This window comes from Hipposideros armiger, unplaced genomic scaffold (genome assembly GCF_001890085.2).
Source record: "Hipposideros armiger isolate ML-2016 unplaced genomic scaffold, ASM189008v1 scaffold_6, whole genome shotgun sequence".
Lineage (NCBI taxonomy): Eukaryota > Metazoa > Chordata > Mammalia > Chiroptera > Hipposideridae > Hipposideros > Hipposideros armiger.
This window is the reverse complement of record NW_017731356.1, coordinates 196090-211920: the sequence shown is the minus strand read 5'-3', so window position 1 is coordinate 211920 and position 15831 is coordinate 196090. Positions and strand designations below refer to the sequence as shown.

General features: G+C 44.7%; 1 protein-coding gene across 1 annotated transcript in view; it reads left to right on the top strand.

The window, feature by feature from the left end:
• Positions 1 to 15831, top strand: part of TMCO1 (transmembrane and coiled-coil domains 1) — a 38709-nt gene that overhangs the window by 16430 nt on the left and 6448 nt on the right. The window contains exons 3-6 of the mRNA XM_019646856.1: positions 5260 to 5319; positions 7365 to 7411; positions 8743 to 8810; positions 11043 to 11187. Of these exons, the coding sequence (XP_019502401.1) occupies positions 5260 to 5319; positions 7365 to 7411; positions 8743 to 8810; positions 11043 to 11187 (320 nt within the window). The remainder of the gene's footprint in view (positions 1 to 5259; positions 5320 to 7364; positions 7412 to 8742; positions 8811 to 11042; positions 11188 to 15831) is intronic.

Sequence of the window (15831 nt, the reverse complement as noted above, 5' to 3'; positions counted from 1 at the left end):
TTCCTCTGCTCATAACCTTGTGTTCGGTGTCCCGTTTTCACTCAGAGGAAAAGCCAGAGCCCTTACAGTGGCCTGCAGAGCTTCCTCTGTTGCCCCCTCTGTCCACTCACACTGACCTGCTTGCTGTTCCTCACTACACACCAGCCACACTCCTGTGCTGGGACCTCCCCTCTGCCCAGAACGTTCTTCTCTGTGATATCTGCTTAGCTAGCCTCACATCTTCCTCAGGTCTGTTCAGCGCTCACCTCAGTGACGCAGCCTGCCCACCCCAATACCCCTGCCACCCCCAGCTCCCTCCCTTCCCCTCTCCATTCCTTCCCCCAAGGCTTCTACCGCCTTCCTATATGCTATGGTTTGCTTGCATATTGTTTATCTCCACCTACTAGAACGCACGCTTCCCAGGGGCAGGGTTCTGTTTTGTTATGGTTGTTCACGGATGCAGCCCGTGCACCTAGAACTGCACATAGTAAAGGTTTAAAAATATTTGCTGACTTGAATGGTCTTCTGTCACCCTGCATGTGCCGTCCACTCTCAAGCCCTGTTGCTGTTGTCCCCCTGGGGCGTTTGCGGCCTTTGCTCACCTGCCCACTTCTGGCACCACCACGTGTCCAAACTTCTGTCACGTTTCAGTGCATTCGGTTTCTTCCCACCATTTTTAGGGTAAACGTGTGGCCTACAAGGTCAGCGTGGCCTGGAGCCTCCCCCCCCCTTTCCTCCTCCTCCGACCACATCTTCTGCCATGTTTTGCGTTGCTCTGTGTTCTCTAAACACTCAGGCCATTTTCCATCCTCTGGACTAGTCTTGCATTTTCCTGTGATGGGGCCGGGCCTTTCTGTCTGCTGTTCCCTCTGCGTGGAATAATTTTCCCAACTCGTTGTGTCTGGTTACCTCCTACTCAGACTTCAGGTCTCCAAACCGTCGGTAGTCTCCCAGGACAGGATCAGCTCTTCCTTTCATGGGCTTTAATTTATCTATCTACCTCTCCTTAGAGAACTTGTCTTAATTACAATCTTACCTGTGTATGATTATGATTATTAAAGTCCTCTCTCCAACTAAACGGTGATTTCTGTGGGGGGAAGGCCATTGTATCTCTAGCACTTACCACAGTGCCTGGCATAGATTAGATGCTTGATAAAGTATGTTGAATGGATTAAAGACGAAATGACCTCTGTAGTATAACACCGTATACATTCCTCCTGGGACATTGTTCTGCTGTGATCATGAACTAGTTAGCCAGCAAGCGGCGGCATCCATCTGCACGTTTCTTCGTGTCACATATGTCATCAAGTAGTCTTACGAAGTGCAAAGCACGTTTAGCTTCAAATCTGCTTAGATGAATATTCGCTTACCTTAAATATTTATATACGTAGATTATGGGCTTCTCTATCGATTTGGGGCTTCTTTACTGTCCAAACTAATTGCTTTGTCTCTAATTAGCTGTGTTATAGAAATAAGTTAAGTCTTCTTCATTTTGCACCAAAATTCAAAGTAATACCGTTGCCAGGCAAAGCTTCCAGTTGACGTTTTAATATAACTCCTCAATATGCTTATTTTGAGGATAAGTACGAGGTAAGCTGATGATTAGAATGACCATGGCATGTCTTAGAGCCACAGGTCCTCCACTTTAGATAAGCCGTCGAAACCCAGTTGGCGCGGACCATTTTCATTTCTATGATGACTTGACACATTTCACTGCTCACTGAATGTGGAGTCTACTGTGATGAGTGCAGTACAAATAAGTGGGCATAGAGCCTGTCTCTGGATATTTACAATCAAAGGGACAGCTATTGTATTTAGCATGGGAGATATTTAATAGGAAGAAATAAGGTGAATCCCCTCTTTGAACAGATGTCTTAATTGCAAATATGTAATTCCTTCTGATGTTCTGTGTTCAGAAAGTGGTTGGATCTAGGCAAGAAAAGTTCATAGGAAAAAAAAAGTTTGTAGAGTGTTTGAGGAATACAAAAAATAAAAATAGATTTGACTTGAGAATTAGATTTAGATTTCTGGTACTGTTCTAATCCTTGGCAATATTTGGAGAATACTGATATTACCCCAAAAGCTCTCCTCTTATGGTGGGGCCTTTGACAAAAGAGGCTTTTTTTTAAGGTACCAGGTTGGTTGATTCAAGCAGTCTCTTAATACCAGTAAATTCAGGTGTGCAGAAAATACCAAAAAGCACTTCAGTAAATGAGAAAGACTGAAGTGCATATACTTCGCGTCTCTAACCCGATTATTTGAGAGCATTTATGAAATACAGATTTGTGAAGTGTGACATGTTTGTGTTGTTTACAGTGAAACAGGATAAAGCTTTTTGAATGATTTATAAACTGACAGAACTCGGGAATTCAGAAGACAGCAGTGCCTGCTCACGGGCGAAAATGGGTTTCCGCCTAGAGACCTTTTATTTTCCTCAACCCTGACCTCTCCACTTCTTGTGATGGGGTGAGGTTCTGGTGAATACACATCAACACCAGAGAGCTTGTTTGCGACCTCAGGAGGTTAGAAAAACATGAGACTAATCCACCTTATCCCTGGAAAAGGGTTGCCTAGGCTCAGTCCAGCCTGCTGGCAGCCCGGGCGAGGCTCACAGTACCCTCTCCTTTCTGCCCCCTCGCCCCCCCTCCCCGTCTTTTCTCTCCCTTGTTTTTTATGCAGTCATGGTTAAATGCTGAGTAGATGTGTTGCAGTCCTGGGGTGGGAAAGGAATAGTTTTGTTTCTTTGGTTACTAATAATGATAAAGAGTAAAATAGCCAATGTTTTCTGCCTATTTTGTTTTGTTTGTTTGTTTGTTTTTTAGCTGAGCCATCCTGCCAGCGGCAGCTCAGCTCGGGCCGGGAATCAAACTGGCAACCCTGTTGTTCAGAGCTCGCACTCTTGAGCGAGCTCTTAACCAACTGAGCCACTCAGTCATCCCCTATTTTGTTTTTTGTTTTTTTTGGTTTTTTAAAAAGATTTTATTGGGGAATTGGGGAAGGGGAACAGTGCTGGGGAATCGGGGGAAGGGGAACAGACAATTTGCTGTCCTTTTGTTCTTCTGTCTAGTTGTGAAGGATGTTGCTTCACTGGCCCATGTTGGTATTATCATTGCACTCTTCCCGGGTGAGGCAGATCGGTCACCGGCCCCTGGACGGCTGCTCATGACGGCTCTTGGCAGCTCACGCTGGCTGCTGGCTGCTGGCCGCTCACGCTGGCTGCCAGCCACACACGGTAGCTTATGGCAACCCACTGCAGCAGGGGCTGCAGCCTACGCTGTCGCCGGCCACTCATGGCAGCCCAGCTCCAGGTTGAGCTGTTGTTCAGCATCTTAGCTGTAGAGGGCGCAGCGTCACTGGCCCCATGTGGGATCCGAACCTGGGCCCTGCTGCTCAGAGCTGGATCCCAAGCCAGCTCCTAACCAACGCGCCACTTGGCCGGCCCCCATTTTGTTTTTTAAACTTATTTCTGTAGCATCTCGTAGAATTTGACTTAATTTCCTTTTATGACCTCTTACTAGTAGGTTCATTCTAAATCGCACTCCCCTCATGTATGTTTTACCTTTTTATCTACCTAGAACAGTACCTGTTTCTTAAATGCCCAATGTGTACATATATTCTCTCTGTTTCCACCCCCGCCTCCTTCCTTCTCTCTCTCTCTCTCTCTCTCTCTCTCTCTCTCTCTCTCTCTCTCTCTCTCTCTCTCTCTCTCTCGCGTGCGCGCGCGCGCGCGGACACACACACACGTTTTATTTTAGTCAACACTTTACTATTTCATTTGCAGAATTGTGTTCCAATTGAATTTCACACCTCTTTCACAAAGCGGCAATACCAGTTTTGCAGGCAGCTTACTTAATGTATTAAGGGGAAGTGTCGTACCTGCCAGTTCTCGTTAGTGCAGCTTTTAGAGATAATGCATGCACTGTACTGTTTGCTAGTGAAGGACGTGTGCTAAGACAACATATGGAACCAGTGATGTAAAAAACTAAGTAAAGGCAATTTTTGACAGGTCTATTCTTAGTCCATTCATAGGGGATTAAAGATAGTAAATATTAAATATAAATATATTACACTATTCCCCTTCAAAAGCTTGCTGTTACTCTATCGCCATATTAATTGAAATGCATTAAAACCAGTTGGTTTTAGCTTTCATGGCCCTCCTACTCTTCCTACCCTGCGCATATGTCTATCTTGCCAATTTTTTTTTTTTAAGGGTCAATGTTTTGTTTTGTTTTGTTTTGTTTAAGATTTTTATTGGGGAATTGGGGGGGGGGATAGGAACAGTGCTGGGGAATTGGGGGAAGGGAAACAGACAAGTTGCTGTCCTTTTGTTCTTCAGTCTAGTTGTGGAGGACGTTGCTTCACTGGCCCAAGTTGGCACCATCATTGCGCTCTTCCCGGGTGAGACAGATCAGTCGCCGGCTTCTGGACGGCCGCTCACTGCGGCTGCTGGCTACACATGGTAGCCCATGGCAACCCACTGCAGCAGGGGCTGCAGCCTACGCCATCGCCGGCGACTCATGGCAGCCCAGCTCCAGGTTGAGCTGTTGTTCAGCATCTTAGCTGTAGAGGGCAGTGTCACTGGCCCTCATATGTGGGATCTGCCAATTTTCTATACTGTACTTGTTAGGTGATTATCTGCACTCACCAGCTTGCTCTCTAGAGGGCGTGGATCATGCTTATCTGTTTTTTTTTTTTTTTAGCTGAGCCATCCTGCCACCTGTTGGCAGCTCAGCAGCAGCTCAGCTCAGGCCGGGCATCGAACCGCTGTTGCTCAGAGCTCGCACTCTTGAGCGAGCTCTTAACCAACTGAGCCACTCGGCCGGCCCCATGCTTATCTTTTTATCTACCCAGAGCCGTGCCCATCACTTAGGCAGCCAGTAGCTGAATGAATGAATTCCTATCTTCTGTAGTGGATATGAGAAGGAATGTAACTACAATTAACCATAGTTACATAAGAGCAGAATTTGAAAATCCTGCTTAGACTCTACCTGAGGCAGTCACCCTCCGCTGATGGTATGAAAATCATCTCAGATTTTATTATGATTGTGTTCTTATACAAGCCTTTATGGGTATTTGATTAACAATGCTTACAATATTGCTGTTTCAGTCTTAGACTGTCAGCAGGTGTGGGAGCAGACCAGTTGGCTTAATCAGGGCCATAATCAGCCAGTGTGTGACTTTTTTGTAAGCTTCCTTTGTTGCTTCAGCTTCGATGAGGCAGCCTTTGTCTCTTCAGCATAATGATGATTAATTTTTACTGTGCTGTCCTGTTGTTTACAGTGGAGAAGAAGAAGGAGACAATAACAGAGTCAGCAGGCAGACAACAAAAGAAGAAAATAGGTGAGACGGGTTGTTGGCATGCACAAATCTAGGTTTTCTTGGAAAAATAATTCTCAGGTGACAATGACACAATAAAGATAGTAATAGTGGTAACTTGTGTTTCTATGACTGTGGTTTACAAGCACTTGGAGACATTATCTGACTTGATTCAACCATTTTGTAGGACAAGTTCAAGCAGTTGCTCTGTTTTGGAGCTGACAGAGTGGGAGACCATACAGAGTAAGAAGCAGAGGGCTGAGGATGGAGAAAGTCTGGAGGAAGCAGAGGCATGTAGGGGTGACGAAGTGCAGCTGGGTGAAGGCATACCAGGAGAAGCTGCGAGGGCTAGTGGCATGGAAGTGGGGGCAGAGTTTCAGGGCCAGGAAGGGTCCGAAGGTGATGTGAAGTATCTCAGGCAAAATTAGCGATTTAGGGGGAATGATTTCAGTGGCATGATGGGGGACAGAGGCCAAATTGTGTAGATCAGGGAGATAACGCACAGTGAGGAACTGAAGGTATTGAACATGGACCGTTCTTTCAAGTAGCTTGGCTATAAATTATAGGATAGAAAACCGAAAAATGCAACGAGGCAGAGTACCCACTGCCCTTAAATTGACAACAAAGTTATCTCAACTCAGATTATCTTAACGTGGAATGCAGCCTTGAATTGTTTGCTTACCAAAAAACATCATTAGAAATGAAAAGAAATAATATTTATGAAGAGTTGCTTATCAAAATCTTACCAGGAGTCACAAGACATAATATTTATTAGTTGTTGCTTAAAAGACAACCTATCCATTCTCTCAATTTGTAAATTTTGCTCTTAGATTAAGCCAGACGAGCAGGCGTAACTTTGGACTTGATAACATTGCTTCTGCTCTTGCCTTTTGCACTGGTAGGCGTGTCCAGCCAGACACAATTTTTTGTGGTACCACGATCGGATGTTTTTGAGAACATTATCTCCAGCAGCTGTTCACCTGCCCCCCTAGTGCTTCTCAAGTATGTAGCTTTTGCCCTCACCTACCTGGCTTGTGTCCTGGGTTCTTGTTATGGTAGCATTTCTGACAAGGTGCCCTGTGGACCACCTCTGTCTGTAGTGCCTGAGACACCTGTTAAAAATGAAGGGTTCTCAGTCTGACTCCCAGACTTGACTGAATCAGCACCTCTGCCTGTGGGGCCCGTGACTCTGCTTTCTTAACAAGCTGCCCAGATTCTTATGAGCTAAACTGAAGTTTGAGAGCTGGCACGATATTGTAATTCAATTTCTGCTCTCACCAGTAATTTATTTAATCTCCCAAGATTTTCTAGTTTACATTCTTGAGAGAAGGAATTTGATTGGCTCAGCTCATCTTTTGATGCCATATATCATGGGGAAGACTGTGGCTTGGCCACCTTTGGGTCAGCAGCAGCAGGGCAGGTGTGTTAGGAATATTCATGAAGCGACCTCCCGCAGAGACCATGGTGAGAGGCAGACATCCTTCCAGGGGGCTGGGAAGGGGCAGCCATACGGAAGCTTCAACCCACTCTGGTGGACATCTTCTTCCTTAGAGACGGGGAGATATGAGAGGACATGCTTAAAACCTAATTTATTGGGGGCCCTGAGTTTATATATTTATTCTAGGCCTTTATGCTATTTGGATTTTCCATAAAGGAGGCCTGCATCTGGCTTTAATTTAAATTTTGCTTCTTCATTTCCAAATCTACATGAAATTTCAAGGGTGTATTATCAGTCGGTCTTCCATTCAAGACAACTCAGACCGTGGAACTATCACGGGATATCTAACTCTTTTCACCTATTGATGTAACTTAGGAGTATATCTTAATGTACAGAGTTAAGACAATACCAGAGGCGATTTTTTTAAAGTTAAACTCTAAAGATTTTCATTTATTTGAATTTTGGTGCTCTGCTGCCCTTGACTTTTCTGTGATTATAAAGTATGCAGTATGCCAGGTAATCAGCTCATCTTATCAAGTGACAGTGAAGCCCTGTTTCAGCATCAGAGACAGCCCAACACCGCTGTGTGCTCAGCACTGCGCATATTAACCATTTCGTTCACTCTCCTCAGAGAGGCAGGAAGAGAAACTGAAGAACAACAACAGAGACCTGTCGATGGTAAGAGCCCCAAATATAACTTCCTGGTGAACCACATCATGGTTTCAGCAGCAGAACCTGATTTGCACCCAGTACGCTGCACTTAAATTTTCAGAAATTTCCAGTCTTTGGAGGCTGTAAATAATATCATGAGAGTTTCTGGGCTTCATTTCAGCAGCCGGAACAGTGTTTGCAGGCTGCCTCGGGGCCTAGCGTGTCCCTTTCGCACAGTTCTTGGTTAGCCGCCCTCCCCCTCCCCCCCCTGCGCACCTCCTTATGTTTCTTTCCTTCCCTTCCTCATGTTAATGCTGAGCCTGGTTTTGTGGTGACCTGGGCGGTCCCAGTGTAGGGTAGGAGCATTATGGATACCTTTATTGTCACCTCGTTTTTTGAGAGGCCTTCTGTTCTGAGTGTCAGGCATACTGTGAAGTGTAAGTAGAATTGACTTCATTGTCCATTCGCTCAGTATGTGTAATGAGTAGTGTTTGTTCAAGCGTGTCTTTCTAAGGCACAGGTAGACTGATGACGTGGCTTGACTGGTTTTCCTGCTGAATTTCTGTGTGACAGGACATTCTGAGCTTCACAACAGTTGGCTTTGACTTACTGAGAGAGCTTTGCTCTATTTATCTTGAAATCCTTATTAAGAAAGATTATAATGTAGAGGTGCATTTTAAAAAATAGCTTTTGTTTTTTTCACACAATTGTTACATGTTACCATAGCAAATTTGGAAACTACAGAAAGAAGAAGAGATAAAAATTGCCCATAAACCTATTTATCATGATATAACGACTTTATAATCCTTTGTTTATTTTATACTTTTATGGCATATGTAATTAAGAAAGCTTCAAGTAACAGAATACCTAATGGACAGTGGCTTAAACAGATACAGGTGGTTGTTTGTTTTCCTTCCTCCAGAAGCCCAGAGGTTGGTGTTCCTGGGGGGTGGGCAGCTCAGTGACGTCATCAAGGATGCAGGGTGCTGTCCTTACCTTAAGATTGCTTGGATGTTTGGGGGTGCTTTACCTTCAGCCATTATGTTTTTCATTCCGGGCAAGACGAATGGAAAAAGGCTGAAGAGATGGGTGCTAGCCAAGCTTGTCCCTTTGAAAAGTCCCTTCAGCCCTTATACTTGTAACTCATTGGCCAGAATTGGCTCTCGTGGCCACCCCGATACTATTCATCAGACAGTGACAAGGAGAGGAGGGCTTGGAGGTGTAGGGGGGTTAGCCAGTAGGCGGCTTTTGGCTAAGGAGCGCCTTTAAAAAAAAAGGCAGGAAAGCAAACTTTTGGGGCGTGCTCTAGTGGTGGGTTTTCTGTAGTGCAAAATGACAATCTGTTGGTCTCCTTACAGGTTCGAATGAAATCCATGTTTGCAATTGGCTTTTGTTTTACTGCCCTAATGGGAATGTTCAATTCCATGTGAGTATCCTTTTCTGTGGTTTTACCCAACTGTCGCCGCTCTGTGCATGTGCCTGTGTGAGCAATGAACTTGCTGGTAATATTTTAATATTTCAAATTTATAGAAAAGTTACAAGAAGAGTATTAGTATATCCATTATCCAGATTCACAAGTGTTAGCATTTTGCCTGATTGACTTTCTCTTTTCTCTGTCTCTCCATATCATATATGTACTCACACCTGCATTATTAATGTATTTTTCTTAGTCATTTAAGAGGATGCTGTGGGTTTCACGCTCCCTTATCCAGAACTACCAAAGTGTGTATTTCCTAAGAACATGGACCTTCTCTAACCTCAATCCAATTATCCAAATCAAAGAAATTTAATTTTGATAAACCACAATTATGTGATAACTTTTCCAGCCTCTTAATATTAAAGATACTTTCTGTACAAAGCAAACACTAGTATTATGGGGCCTTCACAAGGAAGGTAGTCATGTAAAGGTGTTTACTCTTAAAATAGAGCCTTAACTCTAATCTTGTTTCATGCTCAGGTAAGTGGCTGTTGTCTAAACTAGCACACAGCAGGCCTGAGAACCTGTGGGACTGCTTTTGACAGAAGCTGGGAAAGTAGCCAAAGATGACCAGCAGCCGTTGATCGCCTTTCAGGGCTCACCTGAATCCTCCCACGTGGGTTAGGGTTTTCCTCACTCTCTTCCTTTGCTTTCTTCCACTGTCTGTCCCTGGCTTCATTTCTGCCTGTCTCTCCCTCTCTCTGTGACCCCGCAGCCCCCACCCGCTCTTCTCTCTCCGTCTGTCAGGCGCCTGCTTTGTGCCAGGCGTCGGAATAGAACAAATGAGATGTGGCCCCGCCCTCAGATCAGAGTTTTATGGGAAGAAAAGACAAACACATTGATGGACGTTCCACTGGAACTGTGTGTGTGTCAAGTACAGCAGGGGGAAGAAGGAAGTGATTGTTTTACTAGATGAGGGACCAGTGGAAGTGTCCAATGGCTTTACTACAAACTTTTCACTTAATAAATGAGGGACCTTTGGAAGGTTAAATAACTTGCCCTAGGTATCCAGAAGTCTCATAATTTCTAATTTCTAGTTCTAAACTCAGTACTCTTTTACTGCCATGCTTTCTCTCATATCTTGGGTATGTATCACCATAAATGACCAGGCGAACCAAACAGAAAGGCTTTGTAGTTAACTAGTAAGCTTCATTAGTACAACTCAAATATACTTAAATATATTTTTTTAATTTTTTAAAAGATTTTTATTGGGAATTGGGGGATGGGAACAGCGCTGGGGAGTTGGGGGAAGGGGAACAGACAAGTTGCTGTCCTTTTGTTCTTCAGTCTAGTTGTGGAGGACGTTGCTTCACTGGCCCAAGTTGGCACCATCATTGCGCTCTTCCCAGGCGAGGCAGATCAGTCACTGGCTTCTGGACGGCCGCTCACTGCGGCTGCTGGCCGCTCACGCTGGCTGCCGGCCACACACGGTAGCCCATGGCAACTCATCTGCTGTCACTGGCGACTCACGGCTGCCCAGCTCCAGGTCGAGCTGTTGTTCAGCATCTTAGCTGTGGAGGGCAGTGTCACTGGCCCTCGTGGGATCTGAACCGGGGCCCTGCTGCTCAGAGCTGAGGTCCTAAGCCAGCTCCTAACCAACGTGCCACTCGGCCGGCCCCTGTGTAGCTACTCTTACTGGCCTTGGCTTTATTGTGTGATTTCCGTAACAGATTTGAGTCCTGCTTTGCTTGAAGTTCAGCATTTGATTTCATTCCTTAGTCTTATGTACAGATGAGTTCTAATGAAACAGGCTAAGGAATAGCTGACCGTGTGTACCAGCGGTAATGCTGCCTTAAATTTCTGTGGTTCCCTTCCTTTGTATTGTTGGTGACATATTGTAGTGAACTGTCTTTTAATCTCTCTCAACATGCACACACACACGTGCGTGCATACCCACTAAGTCTACAAGGCTGCTCTCTGGGATGTGGAACTGCCTCAAATATATTTTTTCGCCAGGATCCTGAAAAAATTAAGACCCACTAGTTTAGAAAAGATTGGTGGGGAAAAGCTCCGTCCTTCCTTACATCCTTGTGTTTCAGGTCTCTTTTTAGAATGTTACTCTTTCTTTGTCTTTTAGCGATCAAGGGACTTAAAGATCTATTCCTGTCCCAGATTCTTTTCTGGAGCTTAGAAGCTTGCCAGCCTTCCAAAAATAACAGTTCTTTGTTTTTTCCTTTTCAGATTTGATGGTAGAGTAGTGGCAAAGCTGCCTTTCACCCCCCTTTCCTACATCCAAGGGCTGTCTCACAGGAACCTGCTGGGCGATGACACCACAGACTGCTCCTTCATCTTCCTCTACATTCTCTGCACCATGTCCATCCGACAGGTGAGTGACACACCCACTGTTAACACGGACAGTCAGGTGCCGCATAACGACGTTTGGGCGACGACGGAGCGCATGCACGGCGGTAGCACACTGCACAGCCTAGGTGTGTGGGAGGCCGTGCCCTCAGGGTTTGTGCCCATGCGCTCTGATGTCCGCACAAGGATGAAGTCACGAGTGACGTGTTTCTCAGAACACGCCCCCGTTGCTAAGTAGGGCATGACTGTAAAGCCTTCCTTGCTGCCATCCCCTAAGTTAGCTTTTATGTCTGTCATACCGGAAGTGTCTGCTGGTGCTCCTGAGATCTTTCAGATGCTTGTCTTAGACCCCCGTGTCCCACCTAATGCTGCTGTGTCAGGAGGCCCAGGCCACTGCCCCTTAAAGCCAGACGTGGCTCCCACATCCCATTCCTGGGGCGCTTGTTGCAACTATCTGAAGGTAGAAAAGGAAAGAGTGGGTTTGACCTTCCCACTGTCACTTTTTTTTTTTTAAAGATTTTATTGTGGAGTTGGGAGAGGGGAACAGTGTTGGGGAATTGGGGGAGGGGAACAGACAAGTTGTTGTTCTTCAGTCTGTTGTGGAGGGCGCCAGTCGCCATCTGCTTTCCAGTCCGCAGCTCGTGGCCTCTAAGCTCAAGGTGCTGTGTTCAATCTTAGTTGCAGGTGGGCGTAGCCACCATCCCATGCGGGAGTCGAACCAGCATCCTTGTTGTTAAGAGCGCACACTCTGTCCACTGAGCCATCAGGCGGCAGCTCAGCTCAAGGTGCCGAGTTCAGTCTTAGTTTCGGGTGGGCGTAGCCCACCATCCAACAGGCAGTCTTGTTGTTACACCAGCTGAGCCATCCTGCCACCTGTTGATAGCTCAGCGACAGCTCAGCTCGGGCGCAGCATCACTGGCCCATGTGGGAATCGAACCGGCTACCCTCTTGCTCAGAGCTCACGCTCTTAAGCCAACTCTTAATCAACTGAGCCACGCGGCTGGCCCTGTCATTTCTTCTTTATCATACACCAGCGCCTTTTGTCACTTCCAGAACACAAGTAGGTGGAATAATTCGGTGATTTTAGGTTAGTCACATTGAGATACAGTCTGGGTTACAGCAGTGTGATCTGAACCCCTAGAGTGAAGGAGCGTGGAGCAGTGGGTCAGGACACACGTGTCATTCATGCCTCGAGAGCCTCCAGGGTGTAAGTGTGTCGGTGGGGCCACCCGCGGTAGCCGTTTTCCTGAGGCGTTCTCAAGCCAGCCCTCTTATCCGCAGAGGCTACTTTCTGTAATTCCAGTAATTTCAGTGCCGTTCACCTTTCTTGTCTATTGTGGTAAAATTGGCATAACATACAACTTACTGTTTTAACCGTTTTTTAACTAGACAGTTCTGTCACATTAAGTACATCCCACATTATTATACAAGCGTCACCACGATGCATCTCTAGAACTTTTTCATCTTCCAAACTGAAACCCTGTCCCCATCAAACCCTACGCCCCCTCCCCGCAGCCCCTGCGGCCACCACCTGCTTTCTGTCTCTGAGTTGGACTTCTCTTACTTGTGAATTTGACCTCAGATAAGTAGAATCACACAGTATTTTTCCTGTTGTGGCTGGCCTAATGTTTTCAAGGTTCATCCACGTTGTGTGTGTCAGAATTTCCTTCCTTTTTTTAAGGCCAAATCGTATTTCGTTGTATGTATGTAGCACATTTTGTTTCTCCATTCATCTGTCCGTGGACACTTCACCTTTGCACATGGGTATATAAATGTCTGAGTTCCTGTTTTCCCATCCTTTGGGTACCTACCCAGAAGTGGAATTGGTAGGTCATATTGCAGTTCTGTGTTTAATTTTTGGAGGAATCACCATAATGTTTTACACAGCTGCTGCGCCATTTTACCCAGTCCTATTAATCTTAAGGCTTCAATTCACCATCAGCTTGACACCATTTTTTAAAAGATAAAGTAATTTCTCATGTTTCACTTTCAGTGAGTGAAAACGGTAATTTCACTCACTCGGGATTAATGTTTATGCTAAATGTGTAAAAAAATACATTTTATATGCAAGTTACCTCCAGCAATAGGGGTGGGGTGGCCTTGCTGGGTTAATGGGGACATGTCATAGTAAATTAGAATATAGCATCTAGGAGAATGAGAAGCATTTCTCTTGTTAATGTCTTTACAGTGTCAACAGTTTAATTGCTGAAGTGATTAGATACTTTTATCAGTGGATTTCCTGAATTTATGTTTTTAAGTCTTTTATTTGTGAAATAAACTTGTGAAAAATATTTGTGGAAGATTATGACCACACTTAACATGTCAGTTAATCACACCTCTGCAGTATTAACCAGAGTTCACTTCCTTTTCTAAATGTGAGTGATGGTGTAATCAGACCAACCAGCCCCAGTCCTTGTGTAACGCCCCCTGTTGTGAAGGAGGTATCCTCTGAGCTTGAATTAAGCATTTCTCCTATCCTTAAGAGAACTGATGGGCACATTAGTAGTGATTCCTTGATAGATTCATCCATTATTTATTAATTTTACGAAGTTGAGCACAACATGTGTCAAGCTGTGTGCTGGTGCTCAGCAGACAGCTGTAAGAAAGCTGACATAGGCTTAGAGGCCTTGTTCTCATGGAACTAAGGTTTGTTTTGAAATAAAAAGGTGAATTTTTCACCTCTTGCCTCACTTTTTAAAAAACCGTTATCAAATATGAGCGTATGGAAGTACTTTTAAAGTTATTTCTGTTATTCTTTTTTTTTTAAAGATTTTTATTGGGGAATTGGGGGTATGGGAACAGCGCTGGGGAATTGGGGGAAGGGGAACAGACAAGTTGCTGTCCTTTTGTTCTTCAGTCTAGTTGTGGAGGACGTTGCTTCACTGGCCCAAGTTGGCACCATTATTGCGCTCTTCCCGGGGGAGGCAGATCAGTTGCTGGCTTCTGGACGGCCGCTCACTGCGGCTGCTGGCCGCTCACGCTGGCTGCCGGCCACACACAGTAGCCCATGGCAACCCACTGCCACAGGGGCTGCAGCCTACACCGTCACCGGCGACTCATGACAGCCCAGCTCCAGGTCGAGCTGTTGTTCAGCATCTTAGCTATAGAGGGCAGTGTCACTGGCCCTCATATGTGGGATCCGAACCGGGGCCCTCTGGCGTCCCAAGCCAGCTCTTAACCATCGCGCCACTCGGCCGGCCCAAGTTATTTCTGTTATTCTAATCATTTCAAGTAGAAGCAGATGAAGCAAAGATTAAACAAAGTACTTGTGAGTCTGGTTTTCATCTATTACATATTTTTGCCATTCCAGGGTGTTATTGATTATATGATTCTCTGTTGACTTAAGAGTTTCAAGGATAAGAAATAATACCATGCTGACCAGATAAGAGTTTAAGACACCATTCTGGTTTAAAATGGTGGAGGAAGAGGAGGAATGCTTGTAAGGTTCAGGAGATGTAGTATTTGGAGGTTTGAATCTTGTTACCTCTTAGGCTGAGTGTCCTTGGGAAAGTCACATAACCTCTGAGTGTCGGTTTTCACAGTGAGGTTGGGTTTAGCGTACAGCCTCCCATGTTATGATAATCAGATAACAGTGAGCCAGAACGGAAGCAGTTGTTCTTAAGGCAACACTTCTTTTAACCAGTGCGTCTTGCCCCACCACCACCCCAGCACGCTTGGCGTATTTTTAAAATTAATATTTGTTCCCAGTCCAGGGTAGGACAAAGTTTCTTTTCACAGATTAGAACATGGTGATTTATCATATTAACTGAAAATAAATCTAATTACCTTTTCTCGTTTTATCTTTCTCCTTTCATGTGCTTCCTTAATGTTTAGTGATTAATGTTAGTGGCCTTGACCTTCACATCACAACTATTTCCTTTGTGTGAATTTGTAACAGCAGAAATGGTAGGTCTGCCAGCTCACATCAAAGGTGTTAAGTTAATTCAGGCTAGTGACGGAGATTTCCTTAACTCCTAAAATTAAGGCACTTGCTTGCTTTTTTTTTTTTTCATTGTTTTAAGTCATTAGTGGATTGAGTAAATGGTTATCTCCTCTATATAAAGTGCTCTAAATCTCAGTAAAAATCCAAGCAAACTTACTTGGTAAACAGCTAAGGGAAAATTGGTCTATTCTTGTAAAGAATATTTACCTGAAAATTGAAAATGTCTTTTTGTTCTTGAAGGATATTTTCATTGGATATAGTATTCTGGGTTGACCGTTTTTGTTTGTTTCATCCTTTCAGCATTTTTAAATGCCTTTCCACTGTCTTCTGGCCTCATTGTTTCTGATGAGAAGTCCCATGTAGCTCTGTATCCTTGTAGATAATACGTCACTTTTCTCTGGCTGCGCTGATTTTCTCATTAAGTTTGGTTTTTCAGCAGTTTGTGATGTGCCTAGGGTTTAATTTTTTTTTTAATCTTGCTAGGTTTTCGTTAAATCTGAGAAATTTTCAGCCATAAGTTCTTCAAATATATGTTTTTCTGCTCCATTCTCTCTTCTGTGGTTCCAGGTACATGTTAGTCTTTTTGGTATTGTGCAACAGTGCACTGAGGCTCTGTTCACTGTTTAAAAGCTCTTTCTCTCCGTTCTTTAGACAGGATGATTGCTGTTAGCCTGTCGTCAAGCTCCCTGACTGCCTGGTCATCTCTAATGTGAGCTAACCCTAAAA